The sequence below is a fragment of the Lepisosteus platostomus genome, chromosome 7 (genome assembly GCF_059453375.1).
Source record: "Lepisosteus platostomus isolate fLepPlt1 chromosome 7, fLepPlt1.hap1, whole genome shotgun sequence".
In the NCBI taxonomy this organism is placed as follows: Eukaryota; Metazoa; Chordata; class Actinopteri; order Semionotiformes; family Lepisosteidae; genus Lepisosteus; species Lepisosteus platostomus.
The window spans coordinates 61604262-61619187 of NC_142617.1; the positions used below are offsets into that span (position 1 = coordinate 61604262).

At 36.3% G+C, this 14926-nt stretch overlaps 1 protein-coding gene across 2 annotated transcripts in view; it reads left to right on the top strand.

The window, feature by feature from the left end:
- The window catches only part of LOC148659404 (nuclear receptor ROR-alpha A), a 265625-nt gene that overhangs the window by 157938 nt on the left and 92761 nt on the right, over nucleotides 1-14926 (top strand). For both annotated transcript variants that reach the window (XM_088641592.1, XM_088641593.1), the window contains exon 2: nucleotides 12750-12779. In XM_088641592.1, coding sequence (XP_088497718.1) covers nucleotides 12750-12779 — 30 coding nt within the window. The remainder of the gene's footprint in view (nucleotides 1-12749; nucleotides 12780-14926) is intronic.

Below are 14926 nucleotides of genomic sequence, written 5' to 3' on the forward strand. Positions count from 1 at the left end.
ATGGGAAGTGTTTCCTTCCTTTTTCCTCCCATGCTTCCATCTGCATAAAATAGTAATCTTTAGTGCTAGATATTGGTACATACAAGAAGTAAAACTCTGTCTTGAAAACAGTTTTTTTTGTGACATGGTGACATAATGTACTGAAAAGGAAACACAAAAAGGAGTTTGGCTAGTAGCTGAACGATCTGACTCTATGTAAGCCTTATGGTGATAAGTGGGCTTACAAGTCTCTTTGAAAAACAGTAATGATACATTTTTTCTTGTCAGACAGGAAGAAAATAAGGGGCAGTGAAATCAGAAATGAAACACAGAGCATATAAAGGAGTGTGAAGTTTTTTCAGATAACTGTGACTTCTTGGTTAACGATTATGAAGTAAGATGAGGGGAAAAGGTGTAAGATAAAAAAATGTCCTTGGCATTGATATAAACAAGCGCACATTATGTGTAGGTGTATATACATTCAGAAACCATTGATTTTGTTCTCTTGCAAAACCATAAACTCCGTTTAAGTTTATTTCGATTTTCTACATGTATTTAAAGATTTGTGCATTCATAAATGTTCTCCCTCTGTATGTTCTGATAAATACAAGAACAAATAGCCGTTACCCTTTGAATGTACATGTTATAGTATGTTCTATGTACACAATATGAAAAAGGCATTATCCTCTCAAAATCTCAACAGCATTACATTGTGAATAAAATATTGTGGGAAACAATGGCATGACACATTTATAAAGCAATATTTCTTTTCAAAACTTGGTTTCTATTTGTGAGAAAACCATTTTCTTTCTGTATTTTTAATATTCGCATAAATTCTAGCTTGATATAAAACTTTTTTCAGAGTCATAAAGTCATTCAAATGAAGACCAGGTAGGAAACAAAAAACTAGGTATGGGCTATTTGAAGAATATAGTGTTAAGGTGTTAGAGAAATTAAGAATAAAATGAAAGAATGCAATCAGCTGGCATGTATCCAGAAAAGAACAGTCAAAAAGAATGTGCTATTTTCAACAAAATATAATATGTCCAGAGTCAATTCTTTTGTTTGGTTCAAGTATTAGACCCAGCAATTCTACCAGCAAAGGTATTCCAAATGTAGGTTTCTGTCTGCATCGTTCAATGTATCTGGTAAAAAAAAGCTTGAATTCTTGTCCAGTGAATGTATATTATACTACTAAATGTGAACGAACCACTTTTATTTGCAACAGTCATTCTCAGTATGGAAGCTGAATAATGGTTGTAGCCACTGTATGTGTCAATTACATATTACTAAACTTTCCTCTACATTTACAGTTGGTGAGGGAGTCATTTTAAGCAGTCCGCCACATAGCCTTATCTGTCAGGAACACCTGTCTCCGTAATTTCCACATGAGGGTAGTTCACTCAGGGGGGCGCAGGCTGAGGTTATTGGAATTGGCTGTGTGCTGTTCTGCCTGGATTCCAGACAGTAGTATCCGATGGAGGTAAAGAGGGCGCTGTGTTTGGGATGGTATTGGCAAATGCTTTCTTCACTCTGTCTTGTGCTCCATCATGCCTTTGAATCTCAGTCCAAAACAGCTTTTCTTTTACTACTGTGTACTTACTATTCTGGGTAAAACCAGAGCCAGATGTACCATTGGTTTGCTGGTATACTGCCTTGTTATATACAGTATATACTGGGGCAATACTTGTAAATTGGTGTACTTTATGAATGTCATCTCTGCTGAGTGGTGGATATACATGAACACGTGCGTAAACACATACAGTATACAGTATATACTGTATACAAACGGTAACTCCACTGAGTGGAGGATATATACTGTATATACGTATTTGTATATATGAACACATGCATACACACATACTGTATACTAAATTTACAAAGATCTACGGAGATTTACAAAGGCTCAACTTTCCTTTTCCACATAGTAGTTTAAAATTTACTGTGTCAACTAATATATTTTGGAACTAATGTATTTTGAGATAATGGGAGTATTGTTACCAGCTAAAAATAACTGATTTCTTACATCCTCTCAAGTATCCCCATTTTCAATACGGGCATCAACCTTGATTAATCCATAGATTTTTAGTTTTTGCCTATTCTCAGACATTGCATTTGCAGCTCATCAGTTTGGCATTGCAACACTGCCATTGTCTGACCAGTCATCCTTTACCGATCTCTTCCTTAGACTTCCATCATAAAATATATGTGCTGGGGTGCTGGCTGAATTCCAGCAGACAATTACTGCCAATCATGTCCACACAATGCAGGAGCACATTGCTGCCTGACATGGGACACTAGGCAGAACAGCAAACTTCCAGCCCCAATATTTGTGTGCGACTGTGCCAATGTGTGATGTGTACATAGTAAGAGATAGTCATTCGCTATTTAGTAGACTTTCTATGGCAAATAATAAAATTCAAAAACTGTTCATTTTTAAGATCTCTTTTAATTTTTCCACTGTGTGTGCTTTTAATTGTTTTAGGGGATAATCCTACATCAGGTAGTCAGATTGAAGTTAACTTGCATTTTTTTTCCATGAATTGTGACGCATATTAAATTTCGAATCTAGTTCAGGCTGGATAACAGGAGATTAATCAATGCCAGGAACTCGTATAACTGAGTACACAAGCATCATCTGGCTCACAATGCTCAATATTAGGAAAGCACCACCTGACAATCAGTCTATACGTGTTTTTGTCCTAAACGGAATACTTCTCATGTATGAATGGTTGTATTAATAGTTATTTAATCACTTAAACAATACATATACAATATGTCTTTTTATTTAACACAATTCTTTCATTATAGTCCTAAACCACTGCTTTTCTAACCTAAAACACTAAACTGAGGACAGGGACATGTGTGCAGTGTACTCTTGAACCATGGCTTACAGAAATCTGTATGGTCCGGCTTGTGAATTTCCATCATATCACCATCAGCTTATTTAGTTACCTGTTTGTGTGTTTTTTTTATTAAACATTTATTTTAGAGATGTTTTACTTTACCTTTTGCACATTTAATTATTTGAAATCTTTTGTCTCAAATAAGTATGAATGCTACTGTAAGTAATAATAAGTAAGTGACCTTAATATCAAACATGGATGCTTACTATGTCGATAATAGCATATAGATAAATACAAAACCAAGTTCTGACTGAAGTGAATGTATTTTTTTACAAGACAGTACTCTTGGCAAAGTCCTAAACCAGCAACTCTTTTTTGAAATTACATGCTCTATTTTTTGTTGTTTCTCTCACCTTTACTCATCCACCTGGTGGTGCTGTGACTCAGTTAAATTCCCAAATTAAATTAAATTCAGCTATTTTAGCCGAGTACAGAATTACATTACAAAAGGCATCTTCTGTTATTGTTTGCTATTTATTCGACACCTTAGTCCCCATGAAAGCACCAATATCGTCATATATTTGCTACAGTTTAGTTTTTATTTTTTTATTTAAGCTGTGCTTACCCTTTCTTTATGGTATAACTCTTAGTTGGAATATCTTGTCATTAACAGTAATGCTAACAAACCTCTTCTCCCCAGGACAATTAAAAATCTCTTAATAATCCCCTCACCCCAATGTACAATCAAAGAAAAGGAACATAGAAATCAAGACTCAACTAGAGACACCCCAGCAAATTCCCCAGCCTCCAGGTCTCACCCGTTTACAACGATCAGAGCAGTAATGGAAGTTACTGGATTTTAAATCCCAGCTTGTTCACACTTGCTGAAGTTCACAGAAGTTTTGAAATGACTTTGTGAACAACACAAGATAAGTTACAAATGAGCAGAGGCCATTCAGCCAGTTAAGCCCATTTAGTAGTTTCTAGTTAATTGATCCAAGCATCTCAAGCAGTCATTTCTTGGAAGAAGCCAGGAGTCACGGATGTGGGAAAGGCAAGCCGTGGAATGACAAGGAGAGCAGTAAAGACCCTATGCGTAGCAGTCAAAGGGGCAACATGGGGGTTAGCCCAGGCTCAGGGGGTCAGACGATGTTGGTAAAGAAACCATTGCCCTCAGGCCATGGACAGGAGTGACCTGGTGCTAGGCAGGTCTCAGGACATCCGTACCCTCAATGCTGAGCCAGGAGCAGAGCAGACACAGGAAGTAATTAGGCTACACAACAAGACATGAATAATCACAGGGAACTAGGAACAGGACAGAAGCAGAGCACCCTGTAGGTGTACAGGGCGTGACACCAGGGTATCAGTTTCAATCACATGGTAAGAAGTAGTAGCATAGACTTTCTCTAGCTGAATGTTGACATTGGTAGTGATAAACATTTTACAGTACATTTAGCTGTATGCTATACTCTGATATCTGTGCAGATTGCAAAGGTAAACCTCATGGGACTCACAGTTCAATAAGACGAAGCAGCCATGTAATATAACTGAAATGTGGTATACTTGTATATAATGTAAAATCCAGGATACAAAACACTTAAATGGTTAATTACAGAACTGCACTTAAGTTGTATAGTGTGATAGACAAGAAGTTGACTGATGATTATAGTGTTTGTCATTCCCAGCTAATTCAGGATGATTGTCATAGTGTACCTAGTCTACTTAACCTAGCTCACCTTCATTCCTATGAAAACGAAAACCTTTTTTATATGCAATAGATAAATAATAATTGTGCAGTTTTTTACATTTTAAATAATGATTTCTGAAAAGCCTCAAAATCTGCTGGTACTATAAGTACACTTCCTTTAACTTCCCAATTAACTGGAAATCTTAAGTGAAGATAACTTGTTGAGTCTTAGAATGGTAGATAGAATTTATACACAAGTAAAACCAATTAAAATATGGCCAAAATTAAAAGTGTCTGGAGGCTTCTAAATCATTTTCTCTTGGATAGCTCAAGAGGGGGTTTGTCTCTCTGTGGATTAGTAAAAAGTTATAAAAATTAAGGGGCCACCAGAGAGAATTATTATTTTTTATCATTACGTTTCTCAATTCTAGTTTATATAAGTGCTAATTGTGTCAAGGAAGATGAAACCAGTCGTACGTTGGTTGAGTTTGGTGTCAAGTTACAGCCTTGTCCATTAAGGCAGTTATCACTTGAACTACAAAAAAATCTACAAGTGTGAGCTGGTTTGTATTGAATGTGTCTTTATAATGCAGGCAATCAGCAAACAAATTGAATGGACTTGAAATCTCCTGATGAGCACTTGTAAGCGATAAAGAACATTGCTCTGAGAAGAAATTATTCAGCTAGACAGGGTCCATCCAATTTTCAAGAGCCAGCAGCGTTGAACAGATTTAAAATAATTATCCTTTTTTTCAGGCACTATTTAATTCATTTTAAGCAACTGAGTAAGTGAGGTCTGTTAAATCATGGTAAGTGTTAGGACCCCAAGTGTGTAGGGGTAAAGGGGTGTAACATTAAGGATAATTTTTTGGATGCAGATGGGTTCTGGTGAGGGACATAGGAAGCGCGATAACAAGGTTTAGTGCAAAAGTGATTTATTCCAAGGTGAATAAGTGATAATGGAATATACAGACAAATTACACTGTATCAAGGGGGTCTGTCTGTAATTTAAACTTTATGAGAAACATACACTTTGTTGTATTTTAAAGCCAATCTGGTTGATTGATTGTAAGTTATTCATTTCGGTAATGTGAACAGAAATATTTTGCTTAGTTGCCTTAGAAACATTTCCATTTCCATTAGAGTTTGTCTGACATCTTTCTTAGTACAAATAGTACATGATTTGACCAGTCATGACAGGCATTAGGCTGATATTTTCAGGCATCTGTAGTTCATGGATTACAAATGCCGCATACGGATATCTATTGAACAAGATGTTGCTTGAATAACAGTTTGTGCAATGAAAAATGATAATTAAAGTATTTATAATATATAGTTACTCAGACCTGTATAGATATAAATGCTGCTAGGTGTTTGATGTACTGTAAATTTCTGAACACTTGTGATAATATAATCTGATGTGTTACAATGTGTATTTCTGTGTTTATGTTTTGCAGGGCCTACTGATTTTCTTTAAAAAACCATACCAGATAGCTATGTCAGTGCTGCATTGTCATATCAGGATTATATGGGATTAAATTTAAAGGATTAAATTTACCATCAAATTTTACACCCATTTTTCTTTTTGGTAAGAATATGACATCAGCAAGTTGTATGTTTTCATGTAAATGTATCCATTTAAGATACCTGATGGACAGTTAACTAAACCTGTACTGGTGGAAAATATTTTCCAATGAAAAGTCTGGACTTTACAAAACAATGGTGTTCTCCATCTTCCTTAATGTTGCTGACCCTTAGTAATTTGCAACTGACGTTTTCATTTCTTTTTAGCATATATACTGTATTTCTTAGAGAAAATAGTGCTGATGTGCTAAGATTTAAGAATAAGATTTCATTTCTAATTTGGGACATACACACGAAACCATAATTTGCCAAGAAAAAAGATAAATATTGCCATTTTATTAAACTAGTCAACTGAAATTAATCATATATTTGACAATGGGTAGTTGTCTGCCCTCAATCTCCATTGTACTTTTTGGACACTCAATCTGTATATACCTATGCACATTTTGCACATATTCTATTGTTTTTACAGTGCCTATGATCATATTTTGCACACACCTATGTATTTATTTTTATTTATTTTATTTTATATTATTTTGTATTACTGTACGTATTCTAATTTTTCGTCTATTCTGATGTCTGTTTTTTTTGCTTGTCTTGGGCTGCTGTAACACATCAATTTCCCTTCGAGATCAATAAAGTCTTATCTATCTATCTACATATGAGCCATTTTGGTGAACAGAAACTTTTTGCACTGTTCTCTTTTTTTTTTGCTTATATTTTATGCCTTGTGTGTTACCTCTTGGACTGACTGCCAGGTGGTTTAGTCACAGTATCGCGCAACACTTTGGATTTTGGTAATGTGAACATGAATGTGAAATGAAGTGACTCATTGGCAGGGTAAAACTTTTTGGAGGACCCATGTGAGATCATTTCTGAAACATTTAAGTTGGGAGAGATCCCGTTGGAAGAGAGGACTTTTACCAGGCTTTCCTGTTTTGACTTTATCAGTAAATGTGAAAAGTTCAGCCCAGTAGATACTTGTGATCCTGGAGGACACAGGCACCAGGAATCCTCAGAGTGCTCACAGAAAGCACTTAGTAGTTAGGGCAGGGTGCAGGCGTTTCTGTACAGATTACACTAAGGATCATGCAACAGTAGCTTTTTTTCTTGTCCTTGTATACAGTCAATGGTGTGAATACAGCCCCTTCAGCTACTCTGTCCTCTTTGTCTCTTAACAGTGAATGAGAATAAGTGAGAAGCACCAGTCAATGAATCAACTAGCAGGAAGGCCCGACCGGGAGTGGGGGGGGGGGGCTGATTTCCCCTTAGGAATTGCGACATTAGGAAGTTCCTTGGTTCTATATATCTAGCACAGTTTAAATGAATCGTTCCCATTAGTGCGGTGAGAGGACAGCTCCATTAGAGGAAGGAGACTGTAACTTTGAATGTCACGGTGCAAACGGAACTGCAGCTGAGAGGAAGGTGACAATACCATTTATGATAATCATTCGCTGTCAAAGTTAAGGAACCTGGAATTATGACTTACAGCCTGGCGTGTGGTTCAGACTTAATTTGTGCTCTGTCAGTTACAGAGCAGCTCAAGTCTAGCATATTGCCTCCTCCTGCTCATGCAATCATTTCTCTTTCAGTATAGTAAACAATAAAGTGATTTTTTTCATTTGGCTTCCAGCATTTAACAAGTGTTGCAGGTGCAATGAATAGAGCCCCTCTTTATTCACATGTAAAGAGGAACCCCCGTTCACATGTAAAGAGGAAACCGAGGGCAGGTTTTTACAGTAATATACTATACATGCAGTTACAATATGACACTCAAATAACTGAGGCAAAAGCAGTCTTTTATATAAAATGTTAAAAAGCCATGCCAGTGTATCACAATCACTCATTTGAAAAGAACATTGCTTAATGAGATCATCAGCATGGATGTCCAGTTGCAGACCTTTGTCTTGCTCACTGCAGATTACAGTCTAACCTTCATAAGAATGGTCAGAGGTAAACACTCAACTTTTTGCAGTCTCAATTTACCAAATCATATTGAAATTATCTGCAAGCAGGGTGCTGCTGTACTGCATTCCATTTAATAATGCGTAGACTTATTAACAAGTTAAAAGCTATTTTAAATTTACCTTTTAAAGCAGTGCACGGCCATGCTAAAACCAAGGCTCAGATTCACAGCAGCTGAGTAGGATTAGGTTAAAAACATGCACATGAAAACAGATATGTATCACATTTGATACAAGTCTCAAAAGCCCCCATTGTACTTCTTAGGGTGCAGGAGAATCTAAATATAAGGCTTACTTCAAATTCAGCTCTAGAACAAAAATGAAGATCACTGCCATGACAGATATGAAAACCCCACAGCTGCTAAACAGTGTGACAGTCATGTTGAAGTCAAATGAGAAAGAAAAAGCTACAAATATATTAGTCCAACCTTTCACCAGGTTGTGAAATTCAGCATTTAAGAATGGAATTGACATTTATAACATATGATTAGCTTTGTGCTGCACGAGGTTGGTATTCTTGCATAACGTAGTTTTCAACATATCCTCTAGTTATTCAGTTATCCCTAGCAAGTGATGAGTATTACTGTAAAAGTTTATGCTACTGTATAGCTCTATATGTACAATTGTGTGAGTTAAGAAAACACTGCTCAAATTAATTTGCTGTCCCGTGTCACAGGACAACAGAAAAATCAAGGATAGGGATGTGTTGACAGCACCTTTCACTTAACAGTCTGTTATATTTTTTATGATCTTTTATTTTCAGTCATATGTTCAGAGGAAAGCCATGATCAATTCTTCAATTCTGTCTGAGTGACACTAATTATCAGTAATCTTCTCCATTAAAGAAGAGCACATTTCTTTCTATTGATTAACACGACTCTCAAAGTGATTACATCTTGTCCAAATTGCTTGCTTAAAAAAAAAAAGAACCTTAATTGAACACAATGACCAGTGGGACCATTAAACCGCGGAAAAACAACCCTTAATAATAGCTAGATGGCTGCCGCAAGTGCCTCCATCATTCAAGGACAGATCCACCTCTGGATTGATCTTTTAACCCCCCTCCTCATCCTAACAGAACGGAGATAAGGCAGCAGGTATCCCCATCCAACATTACCTCCTGCGCAGAACTCCTGCTCCTGGTTGGCAACAGGACCTGTAATTCACTTTCATGTCTCTCCCCTCTCCAGTCACTGATCACCGATACACTGAGGAGGGAGAGCCCCCCCTTCCCACCTCCCCACCTCCCCTCCTCTTTTCCAACCCCTCCCTCTCTCCTAGCAACAATCCATTTATTCTGAGTGTGCCCATATCACAGTTGACAGTAATGATTTCCTAGCAAGTAAATTTTTGTTAAGATTAGTTTTCATATCTCTAAGTGACATTGACGGAATAGCTGTTGTGGTGTGGGGAGGGAATGGAGCCAGCTGGTTCAACATGAGAACCGCACAGCGGTGAATGATACAGTATCACTGATGGGCTGCAAGGAATTAAAACAGCATCCAGTTAGAAGAGCAATAATATTATTGGGAATAAGAGAGTATTGCATGCTGCAGGGACCATTTCTGTCCTACTGTATTTTATGCTGTATTTTTTGAGTAATATGAGTTATGTGGTGGTCCTAATTGGTAACAGAAACAGATACCCTTGTACTTTCTGTGATATTGTTTCATGACGACAGTTGCACAGACTGGAAGAAGAAAATCTGTGTTTTATGGGTTGAGGTATTTAGGAGATTTGATTCCACTCTGCAAAGGTTCATCACTCCAGCAAAGATTAAAAGAAGACTTAACAGAGAAGGACCTCTGTACCACATTTAGTCAGCAGAGGAAGGACTATGACTTTAAATTCTGCTTATTTAATAAAGACGTACTTGAGAAATCGATAAAGTGATTTTGAAGATAAACTGAAGGTTATAAATTCCCTTGATAATGTTCAAAACTGACGTATTGGTTGAATAGATAAAACTAATTGTAATCACAGTTACATTATATTATTATTATTGTTATTATTATTGTTGAATCTTTGATTACAGTAACCTGTGTCCTAGTAAAAAAAATTGTACATTGGTGTTATGTCACGTGTTGCTCTCTTAGTCACAGTGTGTTTTAATCAATAAATGAATATACAGGTATATTTTAATAAGAAATTAACTTCATCAAAATGATTGCAATGTGGGCTTCCCCCTATGAAAAGTTTCAAAGTTGAACTAATAAAGTAAATTAATGCCAGGAGCAAATGGTCAGGTTTGTATGATAGGAACTGTGAAAAGATATTTACACAGTGTAATATCATTTATGGTTTCTGGAACTTCTTTGAAGACATTATTATACTGTAGTTTCTGCTGTGGACATTATTCAATAACATTACTGAAACTATTAAGTGAAACCATTCTGAACCTTAATGTGTGAAGTTTCATGTATTTAGTATTATTTAACTTATTGAAAGGCATTTGCTAAGCAAATAAATAATATAGTGTAACCTTACCAGGACATTTCATTGTCCTGACTCAAAAATACCTTGGCTGGTTTAGCTTTATGAAAGAAATGACAGGAAATCCCACTTGATACATTAAAAATATATAAGAAGCATTTTGCGATAATTCAGATGGCGGATGACAGGTCATGTACTGTATCACTTTTGCCTTTGATGTTTTTTGGAAACTGTCAAAAGGGGAAAGCAGTGTGTTGGACAACGTGCCATCTCCCTGGGTTCTGTGGTCTGCACTTTATTTGTAAATGGTTCATCTCCTGTATTTGAAAATACAAATAACAAATACTGTACAGTACATGTACATTGATTAGAAGATATTGGTCCTGTCACTTTTTTTCTGAAATGTGATCATGTGAATTTTGCATCTCCATATCAACTGTGTAATTAAAAACTTTACTTTCTTGCCTGTTGTTTAATCTTTTGTCAAGCTGTGGAAAGTTGTACAATAAGAAGAGTCTGTTTTACCCATATACGTAAGTGATGTTTATCAGGATTTGAGTGTAGGAAGGGTGCCTTCTTACTTAGAAACTATCTAGAATTATATTTTGAAGTGGATTAGTATTTTCTTTTTCATGGTTACTCATTGATCAGTCCCCTGTTTTTCTGATTCAGTGAAAGCAAACTTGAAACACATTCTCTTGTAATGTCAGAGAATACTGGTGTTGCAACTTATGAATACAATCCCACAAATACATACAGATGGTAAAACAGTTTGTTACTGCAAAAGTTCAATACTAAATGCCAGGGGCAACACAACACCTTTGTCTACGTCAGTCCATCGTCATTACTAACTATAGCCCTTCTAAATCGGACTGCTTGACTTTGGGGCATTTAAGACACTATCACTTTAAGGCTCATTTCACCCTTTCAGAATACCATATGTCTTTATTTGCCCTGAACTGCAATTATACATGTTTCTACTTTGGCCAAGTGCTTAAGAGATGCTGTCTTTTTCTGGTGTGAGTTGTTGTTCTTGTGTTAATTGTGCTTCACATTATTGTACCTTAGATTTTAATTTTAGTGTGCATCTATGCTACAGAAAAGTCTTGGTCATGAACCGATTGGTCATTTTTTATGGTCCCCTCTTATGACACTGAATCCAATTTGATTCTGTTAGTTCTTTTTCAGAGAATTATAAACCATGTCAGCCTCAGACCCTTGAGTCGAATGTATGTTGTAGAAGAAAGAGGCATTGTTTCTGCCTGATGGGTAAAAATTATTAGTGTCCAGTAGAGCATGAGTGTATGCATTGATTTGGGACATTTTGCAAGTTTTGTTCAGATCTGGCTTCAGAGGCATTAAATGGGTTTCACAGATGAAAAGTCAGCCAATATCCAACAATATTATAAATTACCCTTTAAACAGGTAACACTTACCTACAACTTAGCATTAGCTTAATCACAAATGTCTTAAGTTCATTTCATTAGGACTAAAGCTTGTTTTTGTATTTTGAAGGGGCGGGGGTTGGTTTCATTAAAGAAGTCAGATAAGGTCAAGGGCCTTAATGTACTCATATCCAAGCGTGTGTCTAGCGCTTAAAGGCAGGAGGTGTGCTAGACATATGCATCTCATTGCAATTCAGAATTGTTTTTGTATGAATTTTAATTATCTAGCCCCATACAAAATATCATGACTAATGACCTGTCCTTGCTGCCCTGATATGTTTAATTTTGTGGATGCAGATGGACTGCTCAGACTGCCGTGTGCTCTCTGTGACCTTGCCCAGGCGTGCCATGGAAAATGGCACCACTGGAGCATGTCATTAGAGCCAAACAGATTTATGCCCTAAGATCTTGAGCCTGCTATAGGCCCATGGATAATATAAGACAGCATGATTATTTATTTTTTACATTATGTTTCAGGGGTCATTTTAGAAATTCCTGTTCAATTCAAACTTCGGAAATTCATACTCACAAATTTTAAAGCCACATTTGCTATTCGACTATGATTGACTAATATAAAAAATAAAATACAGCTATTCAGCAATGTAAACCGTTTCAACCCACAGTTTCAAATCACTTTTTTCAAAAGGAATACCAACCAACATAATAGCATCAGGAGTTAATGGCCTGAAATTACAGGAGTATGGACAGACAGACAGGTTTTGCTGTTGAAAGAAGTTTTACATACCAAATAACAATAAAAGTAATTGGCAACATATTTAATGTGTTTTCCTCTCTCTTTCTTTTTTCCCAGGTATTTCAGTTACGAAGAAGACACACACTTGTAAGTTACTGAACATTTTTTGTGTCATTTTTCTCCAATACGTTTATTTCTTGACATTAACTTGATTATTTAAGTTTTGAAAAAAACAACAGAAAAAAATCTCTCCATTACTTCACATTTTTGGTCCTTCAATGAGCTCAGCACTACAGTGTGATTTATGAAAAAGGCAATTCTCTTATTTTAATATTGTATTTACTTTTATAAATAAATCTATGATAACATAAGAAATTCCAACACGAGAACAGAGGCCAAGCAAGTGAATTCATTAATACAGTATAATATGAAATATCATCCTATAGTTCTGCTTCATAATTATCGGCTTTGATTCACTTTTAGTTTAAATTGGGGACCTTTATCAGTAGTAATTACTGGAAATGGGTCAAGATCACCTTGTATCTCTGCAGACTCAATTGTCTGGAGTCTTTTCTCAAATCATGATGCTTTCTATGAAGTCAGTTTCTTCTAAATAGGACATGTGTGATTTTTCTGGGTTTTCGCACCGTGTTGTAACAACCTGTTAAGAAGGTATTTGGTGTTTAAATCACAGAATGCAGGCATGGGTATTGGTGAGCTATTTTAAATGCACTGGAACTTTGCATGCAATGCCTCTCTGCCCATCAGTCAACACAGAATGTTGTCTTGCAGCTGTCTGTATGTTATGCTGTTGACTTTGTGATGTAACAAAACTGGACTGTTTCCTGCAATGAGCTTTTTTGTAAGAGAATTTATATTTTGAATTGTTTTATTCACATGAAAACAAAAAACATTAACGATTTTAAACTTCAGAGTATTTCAGGATATTTTAGTAAATACTTTGGAGTAAAATGTCCATTAAATGGTATATAGGTTTATAGAATGTTGTAAATCAATTGAATATACCAACTTATTTCATTTTTTAGATATGCAAAAATAGTGTATCAATGCAGTCATTATTAAAGTGCTTATGTATGAAATGAAAAGGGCACCAACATTAACAAAGGAGTAGTTTCTGGTGCTAGAACAGATACATCCCTGATTTTTCACTGTCTGTTTAATTTTGTCCTGCATTTCAATTGGTTTCTTGTGTAACTGTCGTATTAACATTATTATATAAAACAGCAAAAATGTAAATTAAGCTTCCTTCTCATATGACTACATCACAGTCATGAGGAGAAATGCCAGCCAGTTTGCTGATGCTTTTCTTTGTTGTCTACTTTGTTGTCTGCTCAGCTCTCTACTTGAAACACAAGGATGTGGTTTGACTGTAACCCTAAAGTGCCTCTTTAACTTTGAACTGTCTCTGGCTGCTCTTTTTTCTAAGTTTGAGAGACATGAGCCAAAGAGACCTTGAAACATTATGTGACACAGCATGGCACTGCATGTGCACTGCTCATCCTCTGATAGCACAAGTTGAAGCTTAGCCAATATGCCTTCTAATCCAGAAATACAACACTTCAGAATTCTAAATTAGCTGTAATTAACCCATTGCCAATCAAGATGCCTGCATTCCTGGCAACTGAAGGGAGGAAAAAAGAATTTTAGACCATGAATCGCTGCATATTTTTGTGCATAATGTAAAGACCAACTTTGTTGCGGGCACATAGTATATCTTTATATAATCGTGTTTATAATTTTAAACAGGCATGCACACGGACACATACAGTATATATGAGTTAACTGTAATCCTCTATATTGGATGGGTTCACTGTATCCCAGAACTGTCTTTGTTTACTGGCTCTGCTGCTTTTCCAGATGCTTTGAAGAGCTTTATCATTTTTTTTTGTATGGGATGAGAGGCGGGGAGGTTTGATGTGGTGGCTAGCTGAATGTCTTAAACTTCTCGTTTGCCCCCAGGGGAGTCAACTGTTATCATTTTTGATTGGTAATCCTAGACTCCTCTCATGGGAAAGGCGCATATCCATATGGAGAGCCATGAATCCGATGCTTTTTCTTTCTCTATCAATTTTCGCTGTTTTTGCAGGTGAAAGCAACTCTGGCCCAGCGCCCTGTTTTGAAGTTCAGATCTTTGTTGTTTGGAGCTGTGTGCACATGGTTGAGCTTGGAATGTAGCTGGAACAAATCTATTTTCTTGGAGAACATGTGACGCTGTTTCTCAACAGGAGAAAGTAGCTGGCTGACAAAAGGGTTTTTTGTATGCTGTGTGCCTC